This window comes from Acomys minous (genome assembly GCF_964271855.1).
Source record: "Acomys minous genome assembly, chromosome: 6".
NCBI lineage: Eukaryota > Metazoa > Chordata > Mammalia > Rodentia > Muridae > Acomys > Acomys minous.
The window spans coordinates 89,612,566-89,637,065 of record NC_140487.1 but is presented as its reverse complement, the minus strand read 5'-3'; the positions used below and the strand labels follow the sequence as shown (position 1 = coordinate 89,637,065).

General features: G+C 43.0%; 1 protein-coding gene across 12 annotated transcripts in view; it reads left to right on the top strand.

Moving 5' to 3' along the window:
* Positions 1–24,500, top strand: part of ELAVL4 (ELAV like RNA binding protein 4) — a 139,656-nt gene that overhangs the window by 79,810 nt on the left and 35,346 nt on the right. For all 12 annotated transcript variants that reach the window (XM_084785829.1, XM_084785825.1, XM_084785831.1 and 9 more), the window contains one exon: positions 12,147–12,387. In XM_084785829.1, the coding sequence (XP_084641955.1) occupies positions 12,147–12,387 (241 nt within the window). The remainder of the gene's footprint in view (positions 1–12,146; positions 12,388–24,500) is intronic.

The window sequence follows — 24,500 nt, the reverse complement described above, 5'->3', positions numbered from 1 at the left end:
TTTTTTCACTTCTTTTTCTACATGGATCATACATATTTTCTCATGTTCCAAAAACCCACTATAAACGTAATCCTAACCATTGCTGAATACTGCTTCTAAAACTATACAATAAGTTATTTAACCAGCCCTTGCCGGGCCGTTGGTTGTTATTTTATTTTGTACACCTCGTGGCGTATGCTGTAGACATTCAAAAATAGAAAACATAACATACAAAAATGTTGTGGCCACATTGACTTCTCTGGTACAGGTGAGGGAGACCGTTTCACTGAGCTCAAGGCTTGACCATGACAACCCTATGTGAACAACACTATGTGAACAACACTATGTGAACATGTTGCTCACAAACAATGGAAGACTCTCACCTGCCAGCCCGGGCTGCAAGCCCAATTTGCTGGGATCTGTTTCACTTCTTCTGCTCAACCTTCCCAGGGAATTGCAGGGGTGGGGTAGGGGGGCTGTCCAACCCAGTCCAATCAAATCAAAAACTCCAAGGGAGAGGAAAGGAGGAGATGGGGGGGGCGACAAGTAGGCGTGGTACCACGTACCACCTGGGACAGCGTGTCTACAATCTCAGCGCTGAGGAGACTAAGGAGATCACTAATTTGAGACCAGCCTAGGCTATGTTATAAGATCCTGCGGGTGCGGAGCAAGGGCAGGGGAAGTCGTGAATAAACTTCCACTAAAGCTCCTCTTTTCACTAATGAGCATGCAAGCAGTCAGACTTAAGTATGGGTATAGCGTTCTGTAGCCACGCACACACGCATGGAGATGCTGAGACGCCTTTCACTGTGTGGCTCCAGCTCCAGCTGTTCTAAGTAACCTCTGTCTTTGGAACAGCACAAGTGGAAGAGCTGTTGGCGGTCTCCAGTTCCCCTTGAAAAGAGAAGACTGTTCACTGAGGTTTTCCAAGAGACTCACTCCCTCCCTCTCCTCCCCCTCTTTCTGCTCTTCATTCTCACACCTGCCTTCTATGTTAAGATGATAGCACTCATATTTTTTTTAATAAAATATATTTCTACATTGATTTCTGACATTTTTAATCAGGTTAAAAACACAACATTTAAATTCGGAAATAAGCTTGCTTTTCACAGCTAAACCCTAGTGATTTTGTTCACTCTGGGCCACTAGCTAGGTGTTTTATAAATATACAATACTTATGTTTACATGAATTGTGCCATTGGCTATTGCTTATGCATTTAATCAGAAGATAAATCCGACTTAATCAGTCTGTGGGCAGCTTTTCAAATGATTCATTAACTACTCTTTGTGTGAGAGATGAAAATAGCATATTTACTATCACAACCGGTCCCCATCCCAACAGGTACCCATAGCTTATCATTATGCATTTGGATTATTTTATGCACATTAAATATCAGGGTTCTGAAAGGCTTAGTGAGTGGGTTGGAAAGAGAAGAAAGGGAATTTGTTTCTAGTAGAATATGAATATGTATATCTATATATATATATATTAGACCTAATGTTCTTATAGGAAGCTTGCGCCGTCCATATATTTATATTAAAACGAGAATATTTGTCTTTTTAAAATATGCCTTTAACAAAGGACGCCTACTAGAGGCTTAAGGGAAACGTTTGAGATTGCCTTTGTTTCCTGAGCTTTTGGGGAGGTAGGAGGTGGAGGGTGGTTGAGGGGTGTCAAAGAAGCATCCTTTTTTCTTTCTGATGGACTTCGCAACCACACTGCCCCCTCATCTCTGAAAAGTTTACCATCAACGTCTGAAAATCAAACACCAGTGAATTTTACCAGCGTCACCAAGATGGACACACCAAGAAATCGTTTTAGGCCCAGAGTAAAGCTCTAGAGAAATCTGTAAGACGTCAAGGAAAAACCAGAATTTATTAAGGAGAGGGGGGGAAAAAAAGACTATGTGGTGTATCTAGGGAAGGAGATTAAAAACTCGGATTTCTGTGAATTTAAGGATAATGCCTGAGAGAAATTAAAGTTTGATGGTGCCGTTCCTATCCATGCCGCCTTCTACTTTAAGTATTAATGCTTGTTCTCTCCGTTGAAGGCTGGGGTTTGGTTTTTCTCTCTTGTTTTCTTTTTCTTTTTCTTTTTCTTTTTTTTTAAGCCCTGCTATGTCTGCTGAGAGCACATTTGCCATGCCATCTCCAGCAGGAAGATGCCCTTTCAACGGAGGGAACTCCTCGAGCCTCCCTCCCTCGTTACAAACAGCCTTTTGTTTAGGACGAGGCGTTCCCACCAGGACCGGGCCTGGCAACTGTATCCTGTATTGGAACACCGCAGGAACACCGCAGAACACCGCGGAACTCATGGAGTATAGATAGTTGATGCTGGCACTTTGGGAAATGGGGAGGAGTCGGCAGAGGAACTCTGGGAAGGATTGCCTAAGATAAAGCAGATGACTAGAAGTAATGACTTGCCTACCTCCGGTTCTTTCCGGCTTGAACTCTGGAGAGAAAGAGATCAAATTAGCTGTTTGTTTGTTTGTTTGTTTGTTTGTTTGTTTCCTCAAGTCGTAGAACAATGCCTTAGCTGGTGATACCCTTCCGGAAACGTGTGCTGAACTGAATACACCTGTTTCAAGAATATACTGTGAACTTACTGCCCCGTTGACTTCCTAGAGTAAATAGGTCTTTCGGGTTATTCGTGCATCTACTCAAAGATATTATTAAGCTGTCAGAGTGTTTTCCCTGGTTGGAACTAATTTTTTTTCCCTAGAGTTTTCTAGCTACTTTTCAGGAGACTCTACATACACTTGGTATGAATTGGTGAGGGGACTAGAGTGCAGCCTTCATTCAGCCAGGGCCCCTTGGACCAGTGTGGTGTTTGTATCTCCCGGGACTTAGCTGAAGAGCACTGTTCCTAGGTTTTGGTTACCTGAAGGAATCCAGTCGATCTCAGCGCTTCCTCTTAGGAACCATCAGTAGCCTCTGTCTCTTCACCATTGACTCATATGGAGAAGGTGTGGCATTTAAAATAAAAGTATTAAAAATTAAAAAAAAAAGATTAACCTGAAGGAACTGGAGAAAATTAGATCCGACTGAAAAAAAAAAAAAGTTGAGGAAGCTGGGTGTGGTGGCGCACACCCTTATCCCCAGTACTTGGGAGGCAGAAGTAGGCAGATCTCCTTGTGAGTTGGAGGCCAGCCTGGTCTACAGAGTGAGTTCCAAGACAGCAGGGACGACACAGAGAAAGAAGCCCTGCCTCGGAAAACAAACAGCAATTTTTTTAAAAAAGTTTTTAAAAAAAGAAAAAAAAAAAGCAGAGAAGAGTAGGGACTTTATGAGTTGATAAAAAACCTGCTGTAAAGAAATATAAAATTGGGTGTATGTTATGGGCATTTTTAGCAGCTTTAAAGGAGCAAGAAGAGAAGTAAGAATTCCTTCCTAAAATGGTGTCTGTCTCCAGGAACATATGCAACTTTCTAAGCTTGGGGATTTGTTCTTCAGGCATTTGAAAGGCAGGTAAGATGCAATAGGTGAGGTTATCTCGCAAGTGTCTAACATCTGTCCGTCAGAGTTTTAGAAGGGTTAACAGGGAAATGCCTACAAAAAGAATTAGGGCTTTTATTTTTGTTCTCATGAATAATTTAAATCTATTTCTTTAATGGTTCGATTCAGTGACTGCCCTTGGTAAACATTATTCTTCATGCTCTTGGGAACGCTTGCTCTGTTACATAAGGGTTAGCTTTTATATATAAATTTTCAAAAAGTCCTTGTACCGTGGTGAAAGAGTGCCTTTAAATATTTGTGATGGTATTTAACAAGCCCTGTGCCTATGTCTTGTGCATGCACACCTGAGACATGGCTGCGGTTTGGTACATCTCTTGAGCACCTTTCTAGTCTCTAGGACTCCTGACATTTAAAGGGGCTCAAAAGGAACATCATATTCTTGTGACCTTCTGTGGTTCTTTCCTCTTGATTCTGTTGCATAGACTGAACAGTGAGACCATACCTCCACCAGCAAACCAGAAGCCAGGGGCCGCTAAGCACACGCTAATGGGTGTGTACAAGGCCCTGCACTGAGCCAGGAAATGATGGCAGTGAGTTCCATGTCAGGACAGATTCCTATAATGTAAATTTGTAACCTTTTATTTGCCTCGTGAAGTAAATCTTGAGAGTATAAACTGGGTGAAAATACAGTAATTTATAGCCAGGCTGCCATTTTTATGGACAATATAGGAGCAAGGACACAATATGGGATGGCTGGCAAGATTGATGAGGGGAATGTGTACAGGCTGCAGCTGTCTGGGGCTTTACACGGTGAATGTCCTTAGTGGTGAAGAGGAAGATCAGCCTGATTTCCCCCCAAAGTGAACAATTTGACATCTTATGGAGGGTTGACAATGTGGAAAGAATTCATAAGTTCGAGGAAAAAAAACACTAAAGGGACCAAAACTGCCTTCAGTTCTTTTAGAATTTTATAGTGGCCATGCCTGATACACTTCAGGGACTTTCATGGATAAGAATATACTTTCTCCTCTGATGTTTGAGCCTTTCAGAAAAAAAAAAAGATATATGAAAAGAATGATTTAAGAAGGAAGAAAACATTTTGCCCTGAGATTACATTGCTATTCTTAGCTTTTCTGGTGTAACTCCCAACCCTGTTTCTGAGGTCTTGGTTTTTGTCTTTCTTCCTGTCCACTTTAATAATATTGACATCTGCCATTAATAATGCCTATGGAGGGGTCACTAAGCCGGGAATGGTATGATGGTTCTGTGAGGGAGGGTATCATTTTCATACCAATTAGATCAAAGGACATCAGGGACCATCAGGCTCTACTTTCTCCCTCTAAATGGGTCTGGAGCAAGGGTATGAGGGCCTTGTGACGCCAGTTTCTTAACTAACTGTTCTCACCTTCCTTGGTATGTGGGACCAAAGAGTGGGATGGTAAATGGACGAAATAGAACAGGCTTCTAAGCTTACCTATCAGGAAATTAGGCGAGAAGCCTTGGGCTGGCAAGATGGAGCAGCAAGGAAAGGGACCATGTCGCCAAGCCCGACAGCTTGACTTCAATCCCCAGGTGTCATGTAGTTAAGAAGAGAACCGGGAAGGGGGTTTGGGGGGAGGGGAGAGAGAGAGAGAAGGAGGGAGGGAGGGAGGGAGAGACAGACAGACAGACAGACAGACAAACAGACAGACAGACAGAAATAGAGAGAAATGTGTGCTTTGAGAGATTGGTTTTCTATGGAAAAAAGGCCAGGCCGTTAGGCCGATTCTCTGCTATATCCATCCTAGCCAGAGGCAATCCTGTGCTTGAATGAGAAAGAGTTGAGAAAGAGTTAAAAAAAAAAAAAAGAAACTTGAATTGTAGTTTCCAGGGCCTAGGGGTTGGAGAATCTGGAGTTACTGTGTAATAAACATGGTTGCAGATTTACAAGGAGAAACAAGGATTCTGAAGATAGATTGTGTTGATAGAACAATATGAATTTACTTGATACAAAGATTTATATCCTTAAAAAGTAGTTAAGATGATAGATTTCTTGCTAGGCCTATTTTGCCACAAGGGTTTTTTTTGTTTTGTTTTGTTTTGTTTTTTTAGTCTGCACTTGAAATAATATCCAAATGTATACCTGGTATATAAGAGATGCTTAATAAGCGACTGCTTGTTCTGGCCTCTTGATGTATACGTATAAAACGTAGATGAAATTTAACACAGGTGGCTGTGTTTGGCAGGGTTATTTGAAGGGTCCATGAAGCTATTGGATACATGAGGGCTTACATTCATTCATTCAGCAGTTCCTTTACTAACCACCTACTATTATCAAGGCAGGTTCCACATGTAGGATGTGCTACGATAAGCAAGGGATGTGATCTCTATGGACAGTAGAATTCGGGTCACTGTTCTTTGTGAGTGGTATATTGCTACACCCAGAGATGCCTGGAGGCAGGTGTGCCTCTCTTCCTCTATTCAAATGCATTGCTAGAATATGCCCCTCTCAGGAGTACTCCAGAAAAAGAGAAGCAAGTCTTCATTCGAACTCATGACCTTCGAAAGAACAAGCAGTGCCCTCAACCTCTGAGCCATCCCTCCAGCCCCAAGTCTTTATTCGAATAACTATTCCTGCACTGTCAAAACAGTAAACAATTGGGGCGATCTATAGCCTGGAATTCTGGTCCCATCTCTCACTTCAATTTAGAGGCATAACCGTGAGCCAGTCCTTTCCCTTGTCTGGCTCCTAGTCTCCTCATCATTGACATTATGGTCCTGTGGTCACTAATGTTCTCCATCTTCAGTTGGAGCGTCCAGCATCGTGGACTCAGTGGGGTCTGTTGCTTGTCTTTATTTGTATATTCCCAGGCCCAACCTCAGAGCGCCTGACACACCAATCCTTCGTCTCTGACCGTCCAACACATCCAGACCTAGCCGTAGTAGAAATAAACCCTTTTTATGTGCATAGGATCTGTCGTGTCTGGAAAGTGGAGCTATAGGTAGATATAAATCGCCTGGATGGCAGCAACAGGGGGTACCATGAAGGGCGGGGGAGATAGCCAAACTCCCCATCACCACCACGCCTGGGAGTGCCTCGAGAAAGAGGCTTGTACAGTCAGTCTCTGCTCCTTCCTTTCCTCTGCAGAGATAAACAACCTGATGATGATGATCTGACAGCTGCATGGCTGAGGCTTTCCCTCTTGCTTTTGTTATACATTTTGCAGGGGGAAAAAAAAAGAGTTGACGGGAGGGGCGAGGTTAATGTGTTGAGTGTAAGCAATTAGTCACTCAAACCATCGACTTCTTCAATGGCAGGAGCTGAGTGCCTCCGGTATTGTGCACCGCTCTGATAGTTTACCCCTCAAATTTTCTGCCTGTATAATGTTTCTGAAAATATATCACAGGAACATAAAAGATTTAATGCATTGCTTTGTGCAGCCATTAGAGCTTGTAGTCAACTGAACCTCCTCAAAGCTCTTTCGTGGGTGCTGACAGTAATCCTGTTCTTAATTGCCAGTCAGAGAAGGGAGGAGTTAGGAGTTTGGAGTCTGGTCAGCTGCGAAGTTCACCGTGAGGCCCATACAGAATGTTTCATTAAAGTACGTCTGTGTGTGTGTGTGTGTGTGTGTGTGTGTGTGTGTGTGTGTGTGTGTGTGTTGAGAAAATGATATATTTATTCACAATGCAAAGAGAGTTCTGTTAGAATATTAGAGATGTGCGCCGGAGGAAGCAGATGTTTTGATTTTGCCTAGGCAGCTTCCCAGCAAGTGTGTTTTCTTCACCTCTGATCCTTCCCCAAAGTAGAGAACACAGGTGCCGTCTCTTTAGTAACCTTAAAGTGCCACCGCTTCCTGTTAGTGCTTTCAACATCTTTCTCTCTTAGCAACTTCTCTTAGTTCTAGGTAATTAAAAAGTCTTCATTCATTCAGATGCCATATTTAATGCTGACATTTTAAATTCCTGATTTTTTTTTTTATCTTGTAATGTATCCTGGTCTGAATCGTTACTAGTGAGGGGTCTCTTAACAGGATCTATTCAACACATCTCCAAAAGTTTCTCAGTTTTCAGACTATATTTTTACTGAAAACAGTAGTGTGTGTGTGTGTGTGTGTGTGTGTGCGCGCGCGCGCGCGCGCGCGCGCTCGAGCGCACACGCGAGTACATGTGTACATGTGTACAAAAACGGCATGACGCAATTTATAGCTACAGTCTGTGAAAGTAGCTTAGTGGTGAACACTGCATTTCATGGCACTTTTTCAAAAGTTAAGGGTCAATTGGGGTTGTCAAATATATAGATAGGGCTCAACTCTGGAAACCAACATAAATTAGGAAGCCCACATAGCACGTGAGGAAATGTAGATGCTGACGGGGGAACTGAATTACTGTGTAGATCTGACACCTCCTGAGCCCCCTGGAACAGTTTTACCTGTAAGAGGCTCACATGGACAAGAGCTTTCATCATGTGTCTGTCCGGGAGATGAGCATTCAGCAACTGAAAGACGAACCTGCTAGATGTCTCTTGGGAGGAGGCTTTGGGGTGACATACATTTTTATATGTTCCATCATTCGCAGCAGAAAAGCTGTTGTGGTCCAGGCCGTCTTCTTGGTGTCTTTGGCGGAAATGTAGGGAGGGAAAGTTAAGAAAAATGGTTATCAAAAAAAAAAAAGGGGGGGGGGAACTACAGATTGTGTAACAGACTTGAAGAGGTCATTTGAAATGTGGGGTACCACCAAAACAGAATTCAAAAGCTGGTTAGCTTGAGGTTCTGTCAGCGAGGCCCCTCTAAATGGCTAAGTTCTGATTTTTTGAGGTTTGTTATGGAATTGCAGTGTTTCCTGTGCTCGTTATCGGGGACACCTGACACAAAGAGGAGTAGGACAATCACAGCCAACTGGAGGCATTGCACAGGCCCACACAATCCAAGGGTTGAGCTCCCCAAAGCCCTGCCTCCTAGCCAGGAGGTTTGCTGATACCCCATAATTTTGTCTCCCCAGCACCCCTGAGTCTTCTCCTGGACCCTAGCCTCAAGGGAGAAACAGCTGGGTGGGCTTTGTAGGTATAGTTTGGTTTTTTTTCAGGCCTAAGGACAGCTTCAGCTAAAGTTCTTCTCAGAAGCCTTTTGCTTTCTCTTTGCGGTCTGGACCAGCTTTCTGGGATCCATCAGTTGACCTGAGGCCAAGAAGAAAGTTCTGGTGATGTGAGAAGCGGAGCCACTTAAGTTACTTACGTGATGGTAAAGAAACGTAGACGCTCTCCATCTCCCTCAGTCGGCCTCGTTTCCTTGGCTTGCTGTCTCAAGACTCCATGTTTTTCTTATGATTTCATTCCCCATATGTAAACGTCAAAAGAAGAAATAGAGTAACACTCGCCTGTGTTGGACATGGGAAGGAATAATACCCATGATGCCTCCAGGCGCTTTATGTTCCAGACACCCCACGGATGAGAACCCTCATTCTCAAGGCAGCAGTGCATGCTGCCCTTCCTTCTAGCTCAGAAAAAAGAGTGGAAGTAGCCCGCCTGAGAACACACAGCTAATAAGTGGTAGAACTAGAATTTTAAGGCAATTTGACTCAAAAAAAACCCATTCCTGGGTGGGTAATATGCTGCACCAGGTGAAGGCATTTGCACCAAGCTTGAAAATCTGAATTTAATCCCAGGAACCTACATAGTGAAGGGGAAAGAACCAACTCCTGCAAGTATCCTCTGACCTCTACCTTTACGTCATGGTATACACAAACCTCTCTCTGTCTCTCTCTCTCTCTCTCTCTCTCTCTCTCTCTCTCTCTCTCTCTCTCTCTCTCCATAAAATACAATTTAAAAAATTTCTAGCCAGCCATTATGTGACTCATACCTTTAAATCTCTGCGTTTGGGCGGTGGATAATGCCAAAGGATTCGGAATGGAGGGTCAACCTGGGCTACAAATATATGTGTAGATACAAAGGGAGGGGAAAGCAAAATTCTCTTAACAGTAATACTCATATGGCTTCCACTCAAAACAGCATCAAATGGAAAGAAGAGATTTATTCATTTTTACTATACCACTCTGCTTCAGATGATAAAATGGATAAAAACAAAACTTTATCTTTTAAAAAAAATCACCAAATATTGAGGAGAATATAAAACAGCCAAAATATTCATTCTCTGCTGCAAGAATGTTAAGTTGGTGTAAGCATTTTGAAAACCCAGTGGCAGCATCCATTAGAGCTTATTGTACACATCCCTTATGACCCCAAAAAAAGGCATGTACCTAGTGCTCATTGTCATCAGTTATGCCAGATGAAAAGTAAAAGCAGACTAGATGTTCATCCATAGATAAGATGGGTTAATTCCATACAATGGAATTCTCTGTGACAGTAAAGACGAGCAGCCTATGGCTGTGTGCAACAACACGGATGACACTTCAGATATATGACAAGCCACAAGGGAGTACATATGGTACTACTATGTATATGAAGTTTGCAAAGATATACACAATCTATGGGACTGGGAGTTAGAATAATGGTTATCTTGGCGTGACCGATGTAAATATAGAACAGGATAAGAGGATTGCTGTCATGCTCGTCATATTACATATTATGACCTAGAGGAAGTTATCCAGCGCTGTAAACACGCTTGAGTTGTAGCCTTGAGATTCACATATCTTATGACACATTTGTTATAGTCCATGAAAATGTTTGTACTCGAACAGTAACCACCCGAGGAACTGGCTATCAGATGTCATCTATCCCTGGTCTTCCCAAGGGCTGAGATGGAAAACATATTAGAATATGTACCCTCGCCCTCTTGTGGGAAATCTGTTAAGAGAAGTCCCAACAGGTGACAGGCAGAATGACATTAGTAAGTATCAGGGACTGTGGTTGTTTTCACCACTGCTCAACAGCTGTACAAATGTCTTCTCCCTTCCCATCATTTGGCAAGGCTTGCCAGACATCGTAGAGCTGGTGAGGGGCAGAGCATGGTCTCCAGTAGTTGGTGGCAATTTTAAAGGTGATACAAACCGTATCATGATAGACAATATCTTTTTTAGGCTTCTATTGCTGTGATAGACCATGATCAAAGACAACTTGAGAAGGAAAGGGTTTATTTGGCTTACGTCTCCTGGATCACAGTCTAGTGAGCAAATCCAAAACAGGCACTTACGGCAGGAACCTGGAGGCAGGAACTGAAGCAGAAACTATAGTGGACTCTGCTTACTGACTTGCTCGTCCCAGCTCGCTAAGTTTGCTTTCTTACATACCCCAGGACCATCTTCCCAGGAGTGGCACAACTTTTCAGTCAGTTCCCACATCCATCATTAACCAAGAAAATGCCCACCACAGAATTGTCCACAAGCAATCTGATGGAGCCATTTTCTCAATTCCCTCTTCCCAGATGATCCTGGTTTGTGGCAAATTGACAAAAATCACAACCAGCACAGTCAACTAGGGAACAATACTACATTTGGATACTATAAGAAGGATTCTAGTGGTCTCTATCACACTCAGACACTGCCCCACTTTTCTACAGTCATTGAATGTCTTGACATCATCTCAAACATGGATGAACTAGATTTACTCCCTAGAGTGTTAGTTACCTTTCAGCTCTGTGATTTAGTGGGTTTTCTATTTTAGTCTTCCTGTGCAGAGCATCTTCAAGTCCTGCATTTTTGAGCTTGATCCCACTATTGTATCATCTCCTTTGTACTTTCCCTGCATTCCCTTTTCCAGTAAGCAGGAATAATGAAATACCTGTTGCCAGCCTTCAGTTTTCTGTGACCTCTTAAGATTATGTGATCCTGCCAGGCGTGGTGGCACACACCCAGCACTCAGGAGGCAGAGGCAGGTGGATCGCTGTGAGTTCAAGGCCAGTCTGGTCTACAAAGTGAGTTGCAGGATAGCCAAGACTACACAGAGAAACCCTGTCTCAAAAAAAAAAAGAAAAAGAAAAGAAACTCTTTTTTTTAATGCTTCCTGGGACAGTTCCCATATCTTTATATATATATATATACAAATATTTATATTAAGAGAAAGTCCTCTTTGAGTAATAAGTAAGAACCTTAGGCTATGCCAGACCAAAGATGAAGGCCTAGAAAAAAATTTATTTGTATTTTCATCTGTTTTATTAGAGACCTCAGGAAAAATAATAACAGAATGGCTGGATTTTTTTTCTCAATTAGATGACTTTGCATCTCCCCAGAATACACTCATGAAAACAGAAGTTTGATCAGTGTTTAAACATGAAGGGAAATCCAAGACCTTCCCAAATGGAACAGCTCCACTTAATTTAATGTCATTTTATTTTATGAGATAGTTAATAAACAGGTACTGTATTTGATCTTGTGAATTTAGTTCTCTATATTTAGCTTTTTCAGCTTTAATAGAACTATAATTTTAATCATGATTATTACTTTACATTTTAATTATAATTTGGTGTGGCTTAAGTATACATTTCTGAGAGTGATTGTGTAATGAAAACAGGAATTAGCTTTTCATTAACAAAATAATGGGAGAGTTCCCACTGCATTCTAGTCTGTGTTCAAGATCTAGGGGCTGGCCTAAAAATAGCAAAGGGAACTTAACATCCTAGTTAAAAACATGCTTCTAAATTGGCTGTATTAGCAGCCCAAGTCTCTTTACTCCATCTTGCCTCATCTTTTTCTTTCCTTTTCAGCAAATTAAAAAAAAAAGGAATATGGAAACAGACTTTGTGTCTTCTGAGATTTCAAAATATTTATTTTTCTTTATTTAGATAATTAGCACCATGGAGCCTCAGGTGTCAAATGGACCGACATCCAATACAAGCAATGGACCCTCCAGCAACAACAGAAACTGTCCTTCTCCCATGCAGACGGGCGCAGCCACCGACGACAGCAAAACTAACCTCATCGTCAACTACTTACCCCAGAATATGACCCAGGAGGAATTCAGGAGTCTCTTTGGGAGCATTGGTGAAATAGAATCTTGCAAGCTCGTGAGAGACAAAATTACAGGTATGCTCTTCAACATTCGGGCTAGGGATTCACAGCAGATCTCAGACACATTGCATGTGTGTGGCAGTGCGTCTCAGTGTCTATACCACTTATCCTGTGCATGAGGATACATGTATATACGTCATAAGTTCACACCCCATGCACACGTGTACATCGCAGAGTGCCTCCCCGCAGGCTGACAGGACTAAGAAGCAGATGAAACTTTTGAAGTTCATTTTACCTTTATGTGAAATGATTCCGTGGTTTTATACTCATTTGGTCTTAATCAGCTGCCCCTACTTTTTTGCTTGTCTGTTTGTTTGGGTTTTGATTTTTCAAGACAGGGTTTCTCTGTGTAGACCAGTCTGGCCTTAAACTCAGAGATCTGACTGCCTCCCGAGTACTGGGATTAAAGGCATATGCCACCACGTACTACCTTTTCTTTTCTTTTCTTTTTTTTTTAAAGACAGGGTCTCGCGTATCCCAGGCTGGCACTGGTTGGAAAGCTGAGGATGCCTCTGCATTCTGACTGCCATGCCTGCTTTTATGGATGCTAGACATAAGGGCTTCATGCACGCTGGGCAAGTGCTCTACCAGCTGAGCTGTTCCCCCCCCAACTCCTCCTCTGCACTTCAGTCCTGAGTTCTGCTTTCTGTCTTTCCTCCCTTGTCTTCTCTCTGCTTCTAGTTCTTTCTTCTCTTCTCAGACGTTTGGTTTGTCTGTGCCCAGTTTTCTTCCGTACGTCACGACAAGAGTTTTAAAGGGAGCCCAGAAGAAGATGATATAATTGCTCTTTGTCTCTGAGAAGAACAAGTGCCAGAGAAAGCAGATCATTCTAGAATGTAAATACTCTACGGAGGAAGGGAGTATCCTAATGAGGATACATATGGGAGATATCTTATCTCATATTTGTTCATTTTAAAGATGCTCTTTAATTAACCGCGTTCCTCTTGACCTTGTGCTTAAAAACAAAGCAATACCCTTACTCCCATAGGACCTCAATATAATCAGGATTTTAATGTTTGTCAGACAGTTATACTATGCCTGTTTGGGGAAATTTTTCCTATAATCTTATAGGAAGTGAGAATATTTTTTTTATTAATGAGCTGCATAATGAGGGCGGTGAAGCTGCTACCAGCAGTGCTCCGCTCTTAAACTCATTCACGTCAACCTTGAGGACTTGTCAGTCGTAAACGTTGACTGCTGTCTCAGTTTAACTGACAAGCAACCGGCTTGCAGAAGTCAAAATGAAGAGCTGTGATTACCAGGATAAGACACCATCCCCATTTTGAATGTATACATGTACAACAAACAAATACATTCTTTTATTCTTCTGAGTCACAGGTAAATGTACCTCCTTTATAAATTAAGTACAAAGCTAAATACCAGAGCCATTTGCTACGTGTAAGTCACACAATCCCCCAACACAATTTCTTCAGCCGTAAAATTGGAACATGATACTTAAAGAGGGTGTTGTAAGGACGAAGTTAAGAGACCGGGTGTATCACACCCAGAAGGATGCCCATTGGAGTCCTTAGTCAGTGGAGGGTGCTACTTAGGAAGATATAGCTGGTATCCATAAGGGAGCGTGGTCAAGATGAAAAGCTTACGTCCAGACTCCCTAACGGGAGCAGGATTTCCAGCATTTGCCCATGTGTGCTGGATCTTCTGTTCTTTAACAAAAATGCCTGTGTTTTCATAAAGCCAATGTTTAGATTCCTTGAATAGTCTTTACATAATGGGATGATAATTCAAACCAAATTAAAACCAGTTAACCATATGATTCTTCCTCCCACTCCTATATAGAAAAATGTATTTCGGGTCTTGCCTTACATTCTAAATTGAGACTCTGCGGCTGTATTAGTGAGTGGCTGTTACTAATCACCTTTCCAGGAGAGTCCCCTCGGAGTGGTAGGGAGAGCTTTCTTTCTTTTTTTTCTTTCTTTCTTTCTTTTTTTTTTTTTTAAGGACTGATTCATGGTGTTGTTCCTTGTTTTCTGAAGACACATGTTTAAGCAAGCAGATTCCTTTACTGAAGGAATGCTAATTCGGTAGTTCACCGAGTGGATTTGAATAGGAGTGACAGCTTCGAAGACAGCCTTTAATTTGGTATACAAAACCAAAATTGTCAACTCTGGTTTGTTTAGCACCCTATCGAGCACAAGCAGAGACATACAGCAGCATCTGGCCTTAAAGACGAAGCTTATGGGTTGAAGGCAGAGATACAAATCGGGCATAAATTTATAATTATGTAATTATTTTTTTAAATTTCAGGCCAAAAAAAATAAAGACCCCCTTATTTATAGAGAACTTATAGGAATGAGGCAGGGAAATACAGACAGACCAGAGATATTTGCCCTCATTTGGTAGCAGTGTTTAATAAAAGTAGAACTTATGGTTGTAAAGACCGCTTATTAAATTCTTCATTTACACTACCTAATTAATTCTAGCATTTTAAATTAACAGTGAAACTGGTCCCTGCTGTACCATTCCATAGATGCAGCATATTTCCTCCATCCGCCCGTTGTTCAGGTTTAATTGGCTACGCCAAAAGTCAGCGAGGGAGGGGGAGATGCGGGCTGTCGGGAGGTGCGGAAGGGGCGGGGGGGGGGGGGAAGCACCCTAACCACGGGACCCCTCAGAGGCCTGCTTTGGGGTTCAGTCACAACACAGGTCAGCAAGAGTGAAGTATCACACCGGGCAAGTGAAAAGGCTGCGGCTAGTCCAAAAGTCAGGCTGAATGACATCATAGGTATTTTTTTTTGTTGCCCTGAATTTTAACATCCCAAGTCCCCCCTTTTCCTCCAACACCTCCTACAGATCTCGATGCATCTCGATCCTGTGAAGTTTACAAGAAGTTCTAAATACCCAGTGGGAGGACTTGGGGGAGGGGGAGCTGACAAAAAGATAAGAATTTAAGATTAAGATTTCCGAACCCCAAGCCACTCCCTAGGAGAGGCCGGTGGGTGGGGTCTGAGAAGTTCAGATACCTCGAGAGGAAATGACTGTGTTTGTTGACCGCTTTAAGGGCAAGCCAGACTGACTCTTGGCCTGTGGGCTGTTATTGACTTCCTCGTGTGGGCGAACGCACAGAAGAAACGTGGTTTAGGATGTTAGTGGTAAGAGGACACGCTTCAACAAGCACTTAGTGCGCTGGGTACTTGCTAAGCGCTGGACACACCTCGCTCCGTCCCCACAGGGCACAGCTTGGGTAAGGACACTGAAACAAGGCTCAGTCCTCCTCTGTGAGTGCAGGAATCACCTAAAAGTCTGGCTTCATTGTGGGAACGTGTGCAAGGTGAAGGCAGCTTACCCTCTCCGCATAACTCAAAGCAACACTGTTCCTGGGAGGAGAGGTTGCTGGGTGCCCTTTAATGCACTTCTGTTGCACCAGGCCCTTAAACAAGGCTCCTGTGCAACAATATTTGTCATCCATTGGGGACATATCTCAACTTGCATCTTTCTTCAGAGTTCAGGCTTTATGGAAAGTACCAGATTCCAGGTTCCCCTCTAGTGTTCTTGTACCTCTCTGTTCACTTGCTAAGTAACGCCTTCTTGGGAACACTCGACATGTCATTTTTGCAAGTGGAAAAAGACATTTAATCTAGGTGCTCGGGAGACAAAAGATATATCCTGAGTTGTTTCTGGGGATAGCCATGGGCACATGACATCACAGAGAGCCGAGCCTTAGCTTTTTTCCTCCATCCACCTGCTGCTACAGAGAAAGGGAAATATCATGTGACCCTCACAGTTCAGGCAAAGACCACCAAGCCAGGGAAGAATTATGTATTTCTTGTGGACTTCGGAGAATCCATTTAAGTTCCTAGTCTTTGTTTTACTTTGTTGTTTAGGATTTTGTTTTTCCTTATGGAGCGCAAATTTCTCTGTGATTGGTATTTTAGAGAAAGAAGCATATAGCTTGGCCAGGACAGAATAAGGTAACTCAGGTACATCTAAAGTCAGGCCAGCTGTGTCTAAATTTTATTATTATAAATGTCTATCTTGTTACTGACCCACCCCAAAACAGGTAAAGAAGGCGGGGTGGGTGGGGGAATAACAAAAGAAATTCCCTAGAGAGAGCTGTGGCTATAGCTCAGTGGTAGTGTGCCTGCTTAGTATACATAAGGCCCTAGTTCCAAAACAACACACAACAGTCAGACTGAGACACACACACACACACACACACACACACACACACACACACACAACCTATAAAGAAAGAAATTAGTATAAGGCAGTACATACCTTTGAGATGCCTACTCAAAAAAAAAAACAAACTACATCCATACTTGATTTTCTTCTCCATGTGTCTGCACAGGCACAGCTTTTAAGAATGTTCTCTGTCCATTTATACAAGTTACAGTTCTACAGGAGTTTTTGAGACTAGAGCAGTCCAAACGCACTGCATTGCTCACTGGGATATGGACAGACCCTAACACTCTGGTGCTTGAGGGAAGTAGGTGTGTTAGCTGATGCTGTTGCAGAAGATGAGAACGATGGATAGAGAGAAGAAAGACTAAGAAATAGAGCCGCCATTTCAGGTTCTTCTCCCTCTGTGCTTTGGCCATAGGAAGAACAGCTCTAAGGTGGAGGCGGCTCTTTGGAAGCAGTGGTCCAGTGTGAAGCTGCATTGCCAGATGAACTTAAGCATGCCAAAAATAACTACGACTTTGCTGTGATTAAACACAACCAAAATTATGCATGTCCAAGAAAATCCCAAGATATTATCTAAATGAAGTTTTCTTATATGCACATGAGATGGGTATTTGCTAGTGAAGGCGAGAGTGTAGGAAACAGCATCACTTATGAGCATGCTTTTTTTTCCCCCTCTGATTTGTAAAAATAGAGAGCACTGGGTCTCCTGATTTGTATGTGTCACCTCCCTGAAGTCACCTTATAGGTGTGCCACCGAGAAGAATAAAAGAATTTTGATGTGTTGACTTGGAAAAGGGGTTAAGTACTGTTACAGGAAGGTAGTGGCAAAATGTTAGATGTGGAGCAAATTTGGAAGCCTACATGGATTGCAAACTAGGAGAAGAGGAGTCTACCTTATGAAGGAGAACAAGACTGTCAGAACATTAAGTGTAGACAGCAAACCATGTAATCATCCTGCCTCTCCCACACCCATCGAGGGCAGGGACCTTCCATTGCTTCTAATTAGAACGTGGCAGTTGAGTGGAGCTGTGAGGTTTAGCGTTTGTGCTGGCACTTCAGGATTCTCCCAAGTGTTTCCTTTTGTTTGTACCCAGAATGGCAGTAGTCAGGATTATAGGCCAGCTATGGTTCCCTTGGCCTCATGGTTATCTTCCTCTTCATCTTCCCCTCCAAATCTAACAGTCCTGCCCTGATTCCAAACTTGGGTAGGGAGCTATCCTCTCATGCCTGGAGAGATGTCTCAAGGGCTTATACCTAGGATGTGAGTCAGCTGGAGTGCTTTAAGGCGTTTCTATTTCTGTGCTTGAGATGACTGGTTGGTTCATAAGACCAATTCCCTGTTCACCTAGCCTCCTGTCTGTCTCCTAACACACACACACACACACACACACACACACACACACACACACACTCACGTACTCACACATCTGTACACACACATGCACACACACTCACATATGTGCATATTCACATACATTCACACACATGTACACACACACTCACACACTCACAGTCACATACTCACACATCTGTACACACACATGCACACACACTCACATATGTGCATATTCACATATATTCACGCACATGTACACACACACACACACACACACACACACACACACACACACACACACACACCTCTGTAAAATGGCCAGTCGATTACAACTAGGAACTAAGAAGGAAGGTAATATAAAACTGAAATTTCCACACATTATCTAAAAATGTGCTTCATCAGATTCAGGGAAGGAAGAAAGTGCCTTCTGAAATGTGTACGGGGAAATTTATTTTCCTCATCTTCAGAGAGGTGTGGGAGTAGTGAGTTCCTTTTCAGTCGGCCTCGCCCCATCCTGCATCTCCCTTTTACGCTCTGAACTGATGAACTCTGTGTCTGTCTTTATGCTTCATGAGCACTAAAAATCTTTTAAGTTGCCTTTTCCTTTTTTTCCTACGGTACCAAAATTGAGCTTCGATAGGGGAAGATATTTCTAGTTTGGAGAAAAGATAAAATTCAGACAGAGGCTATATATCTGTATACGGCTTTTTACATTTGTAAAGCATTTTCAATCAGCCAACAGTATATATTTAGTGTCTACTCACTCAGACCAAATAAGCATTATTCTCTGCCCTCTCTTAAACTCTGTCAGGATTTATGAGGAAATCCAAAAATACAGCACATGCTACTATAGGGACAGTGAGGGAGGAAAGGCTGGATATTGTAGTCCTTGAGCTGCCCACACATATGAAAAGAGATAGGTGACCATCTTACGAAGCACAGCCACCTTTTCTACTTTCTAAGGTGGTTTGATTCGGTTTAATCAAAGTCCAATCTTACCTTTCCTATGCTTGACTATTAAAATTATTGAAATGAGCTAAGTAGATGGGTGAGTGAGTAAAAGGCTTACTGCACAGGCGTGGGGACCTGAGTTTGGATCCCAGCACCCACATACAGAGCCTGGAGGGGTGGTTTATACCTGTACTCACGATGCTGAGCAACAGAGGCAGGAAGCTCCCTACAGCGTGATGGCCACGCAGTTCTAGCCAAAGCAGTGAGCTCCACGTGCAATGACTGAGCTTGTCTCAGAAATAAAGTGGAGAGCAATTGAGGAAGATGCCCAGCACTGACCTCTGGCCTCCATGCACATGCACACACATGTACACATACACAACAAACACATCAACACATATATACCACATACATACGTACACACAAAAATCTTTGAAAAGACAGCAAAAGAGAATTGATTCATAACAATGCAAGATGAAGATTTGACAGGGTGCCTGCTAGGTGGCAGCTATGGTGGCAGGCATGCAGGATCTGCAATTTCACTGAAGTTTTCTATTTTCCATGATCAGTGGTTATTAACCCGGTTTGCAGAAGAGGGTACCAAGCCTCGAATTATCTGAGGAGAGGGGTTTGGTCTGTCTGACTGTAAAAACCTACACTCTGTCTTATTATCTCACCGTTCTGTTTCTACTCCGTGAAGGTGAAGACAACATCAGCTTTGCATATTCAAAGGAATAAAGGGTGACAAAGGGCTGAGGGTGACACTAAGAACAAGTGTCAAAAAAGAGTGGCCTTTAAACATAGCAGAAAATAGATTGTAGAAAAAGCAATATATGGTAAGGAGGCCATTGATCCAAGCTTCAGAGGTATTGCTAAGGAGAAAATGTTTATGTCTCCTCACCCACCAGATTCGTATGCTGAAATCCTAGTCCTCAGAATAACTGGAAACAGGGCCTTTGCCCAAGTAATTAAGGTTAAATGAGGTCATGTGGATAGGATCCAACAATATTAGTATCCTAATGAGAAGGAAAAGAGAAAGCAGAGCTCTCTCTGCCTCTGCACATCAAGTAAGGCAGTCCTCTGAATGCCGGAACCCAATCATGCTGGTACCCTGATCTTGGGCTTCCAGCCTCCAGAACTATAATAAAATTAATTTATGTTTTTTTTTTAAAAATCTACATGAATCAGAATATTTTGCTATAAGCAACCCAAGATGAGTAATATGAACATTATCAAAGAACAGTGAATGGAGCAGTTAGGGCTACTTCACAAGGTCGGTTTTCCATCCCCTCTTTGTCAATGAAGAAACCATAGCTCAGGGAGAGTAAGTACTTCATTCAAGGTTACAGCTAGTAAAGGAAGCTGAGAGTTCAAGCCAAGCCTGGTAGTGCCTTCTACTTTGCTAATAAATAGTCCTACCCAACATAGTCATCCTCCTGAGGTCAGGTTTGCTCACTGACTCTTTTTCCACATCGTTTTATTTGCTGATTTATAAGTCTGATTTTCTGTCTTTTTTTTTTTTAAATTAATTTATTCAGATTACAACTCCACTGTTCTCCCATCACTCGTATCCTTTCATTCCTCCTACCCTCCCACCCCCACCCTATTCCCCTCCCTTAGGTCCATGTCTGAGGGGGATCTCCTCCCCCACTTTCTGGTCGCAGGCTGACAAGTCTCATCTTGGTAGTCTGCCTATTCTTTCTTGGAGTGCCACCAGGGCTCCCCACCAAGGGGAGGTCGTCACCTACTCTGATCTAGCCAATGGACATGACATCCTCCACAGTTATGTGGAGAGCAGGGACTAACTCTGACATGAGCTCTGGTGCCCCCATAAGTCTGATTTTCTAATCAGCTCTCGTTTGATACTTGAAAGTCTGCTGAGCCGCGGGACCCAATCGACAAAAGGTGGGTGCCCGGGTTTGAATACCAACTCTCCGTACTGTGGCTGCTTGGGAATTTCTCATCACTTTTGAATAAGATTAAGTAATTCTCATTCGTGATATAAGCCATGTGTTGGCTCACGTTGGTTGTCAGAGGCTTTCCTTTTCAGTGCTTTCTTTAACCCGTTGGGGCATCCAACACATGCAATTGTCTAAACTTTACCAGTGGCACCAGGGAAACCCAAAGAAGACTTGAATTAATCATGTAGCGCGTTTATCTTGCCCTAGCTCCTCCTCTTCGCCTTCTCCCTCCCCCTCAATTTCCTGCCCAACTTCTTATTCTGCCTTATTATTTATACTTACACCACTTTGGGCTGAAAGGACTTGAGTTGGCTTATAAGATAAAGAGTTAATATTAAAATGGCTCAGTTAGTACCTACCAGAATAGTGGGTAAGAGGGGAGGACATCCTATTGAAACTTTAGGTGTGAGAAGCCTGGGAGAAAGAGGAAATGGAAGGATCCAGTGGGTCCTGGAAAACTACAGACGAGTCTGGGCCCTGGGGCCCTCCGCAAACTGTGGCAACAGCCAAGGAAAAAATAGGCAGTAAAAACCTTGAACCCCTACCCGGACTAGCCGATGGACATTCTCCACTGTTGAGTGGAGAAGGAGATCTAACTTTCACACAAACTCTGGTGCCCCATATTTGAGCATGTCCCTTGGACGGAGATGCCTGGTGGCACTCAGAGGAAAGATAAGAGGTCACCAAGGAGAGACTTGATACCGTATGAGCATATTCAGGGGGAGGAGGTCCCCCTCAGACACAGACTTAGGGGAGGGGAGGGGAGTAGGGGGGAAGTGGGAGGAAGGGAGGAATGGGAGGATACATGGGATGGGCTAACAACTGAGATGTAATATGTATAAATTAATAAAAATGTATTAAATAAAATAAAATGGCTCAGTTAAAAAGACACCAGTGGAAAGTTAGTAAATTAAACGTGATGTGTCTGAGAATGGACAGACAAGCTATCCAGAGTTCTCTTTCATAGGAAGGAAAAACAGATGTGACAACTTTTGTCACCTTTTCAAGTGTCAACCAGGACCCCAGCTCCATCCTGTGCTTTCTACCAGCATCTCCATAGCCCTTTCTCTGGATTTCCAGGTGTCTGGTTGTGGTGACAGCTGCCAGCTATAATGCAAGATAGGCTGCGAATCCAGAAATCATAATCATGGCATTTTCCTTTGCTCTTATCTCTTCCCTGGATCCAATTTGGATTGATTTTTTTTTTTATGTCAAAGGCTGGCAGTAACATGGAGAAGCTGCCTGAGTGGAGTTCCTGTTTGTACAACCTGAGATGTGTATACACTATTCCAAGAGAACAGCTCCAAAGCAAGCCGTCCTTGCCTGCTGCCCTTCAGGGAAGCGCTGCCTTGAGTCTCTGCAGGCTTCTCTCTCCCTTTAGTTTGCAAGGTCGGGCACGCAGGATTTCGTTTACTCCATGGCTTCCATCTTTTGGGTGAGGACTTCTATGGATCTGGGCAGAACCCCAGTCTGGGCAAAATGTCATTCTCATGTCTTGCTACTGACCACGAAACGCAAACCAGTTCTTATCTTCTTTTGCTCTTCCCCTTGTTATCAGTGTAGCGCTGCGGATGAGACAGCCACCCTGGGTACAAAAGGACGAGCCCTACCCAACAGCGCCACTGTCCCCAAACCTGTCCACATCCACCAAACACTTTCTACTCAGAATACCAAACCATATCAAACTTAAATCATATTCAGTAATGGTTGCCATCACACACGCACACACACACACACACACACACACACACACACACACTTAATAGATGAGTCCTGACATTGCATGAGTTGCTTTACCACCCCCTCAGACTACCGCGTCCTCAATATCCAGTAAAGAGGAAAACTTTGCTTTGCTTTGTTTTGGTAGTGCTTGTGGGTTCAAACTTGGTGACACACGTGAAGGCAATTTTCAGCAATAACGAGTAACAAGTTTGGTGGTTTGGGAAGACTGTGAGTAAAAGTCTTTAGTTCAATATTTGAAAGCATCGAGATAAAATTTTAATAATTAAACCATTTTAAGGCCTGGAGAAATACTTCAGTGAGTTAAGTGCTTGCAAGGACCTGAGTTGGACCCACAGAACCGGTGCTTTAAAAAGAGAGAAAGAGAGAGAGAGAGAGAGAGAGAGAGAGAGAGAGAGAGAGAGAGAGAGAGAACAGGGATGGTATCCTGTTCTTATAATCCTGGTGCTGAGGAGGCAGAGACAGGCAGATTCCCTAGGGCTCACCAGCCACCAGTCCTGCCGACTGCTCAAGATCCAGGTCAATGAAAGAATCTGTCTCAGGGGAAGGAAAAAAAAAAAAAAGACGGTGCATGAGAAATTACACCAAGCTTATCCTCATACCTCCACACACATGCACACATATGCATAACACACACACACATCCACACACATGAATATATGTATACATGTGCATACACAGACACTAAATACACATGTATATTATATTTCTTGGGGGTAATTAAGCCAGTGTAGTAACATAGAAGGGCCTACCAGGCTGTTACTCTAGCACTGGCTGCAAACTTCCTGTGTTATCAGGACAATGTGTCCCTTAGGTGCTTCCATAAAAGGGGAGTGAATGGTGCTCCCTCCTTTCTGGGTGTTGTGAGATTAGATGAACTGCTAATATGCCAGCGAGTTGTTGAAGTACTGCCGGTTCAGGATATTACTGTGGTCACTCAGCTGATAGGATGCTGTAAGCGGACGGGGATTTATAAGGGAAAGGCAAATAGTCGGCACCCTGTGATAAGCCAGCTTTGCTCTCTAGTCTGCCTTCCAGATGTTTTGTTCAGTTATCTACGCACATCTCCAGCAAAAGCTGATTAACTCCCTCAGACATCAGTGCCTAACTGTTATTAATGCTCGAACTGATCAAATTACCTTGTCACAGATCCTGCTTGTGCTGTTAATATTAGATTTTGGATTCCGGTCCATAATGAATGATTTTTTTTTCCTCCATGCATTGGAAAAATTGGTTAGCCGAGTTCATAAGAAAGTTTAATTAGCAAGCTGTTTGTGAAAATAGCGGCGGTGAGTCATCATTCAAAATGAACTAACATTTCCCAGGGTTGAATTTGCTCTTCCTTGAGCAGCCACACAGGATCCTTTTGTTTGTCAAGCCGGCGCATGCTGCCCACTTTAACTGCACCATGTAATAGACTAATAACAAAACCAGCAGACTCGTAAAGCCAAGAGGAAGCGGGGTACAGGGTGTCTGCGTTTGTGCACATGCTATCTGTCTTCCGGAGGAATATCCTAGACTCCAGCACTCTGCTAGGCACAGGCCTAGCAATTAACAGCCCTCAATACACCCCAGCCTTCCTACACACTAGCTGGGCGACAGTTTTGTCACCCTCTGCTCTTCAATTGCCTCATTTCTAAAATAGGAGCACTCGTTGGGTTATTGTACAGGTATTAATATGGGCAGAATACACAGAAAATCACCTGGCGTGTGGCCATATGATTCTTATACCCCGTTCTATGAAGTATTATTATCCCTATCTTACATGTGAGAAAATATATTCAAGAATAAAAGGTTAGGTAACTTATTCAAGGTAGCGCGTCTTCTAAGTAGCTTGGAAAGGTTGAACCGTGTGTGTTTGACTCCGAAGTCTCTATTTTTATCTTCGACACTAATCGCTGCTCCTCTCTCCACTGCAGCTCTATGCTGCATCCAGCTGGTCTTAGGAGCAAGTCTATATTGTCTGATGTCTTCTGAGAAACAGAGCGGCA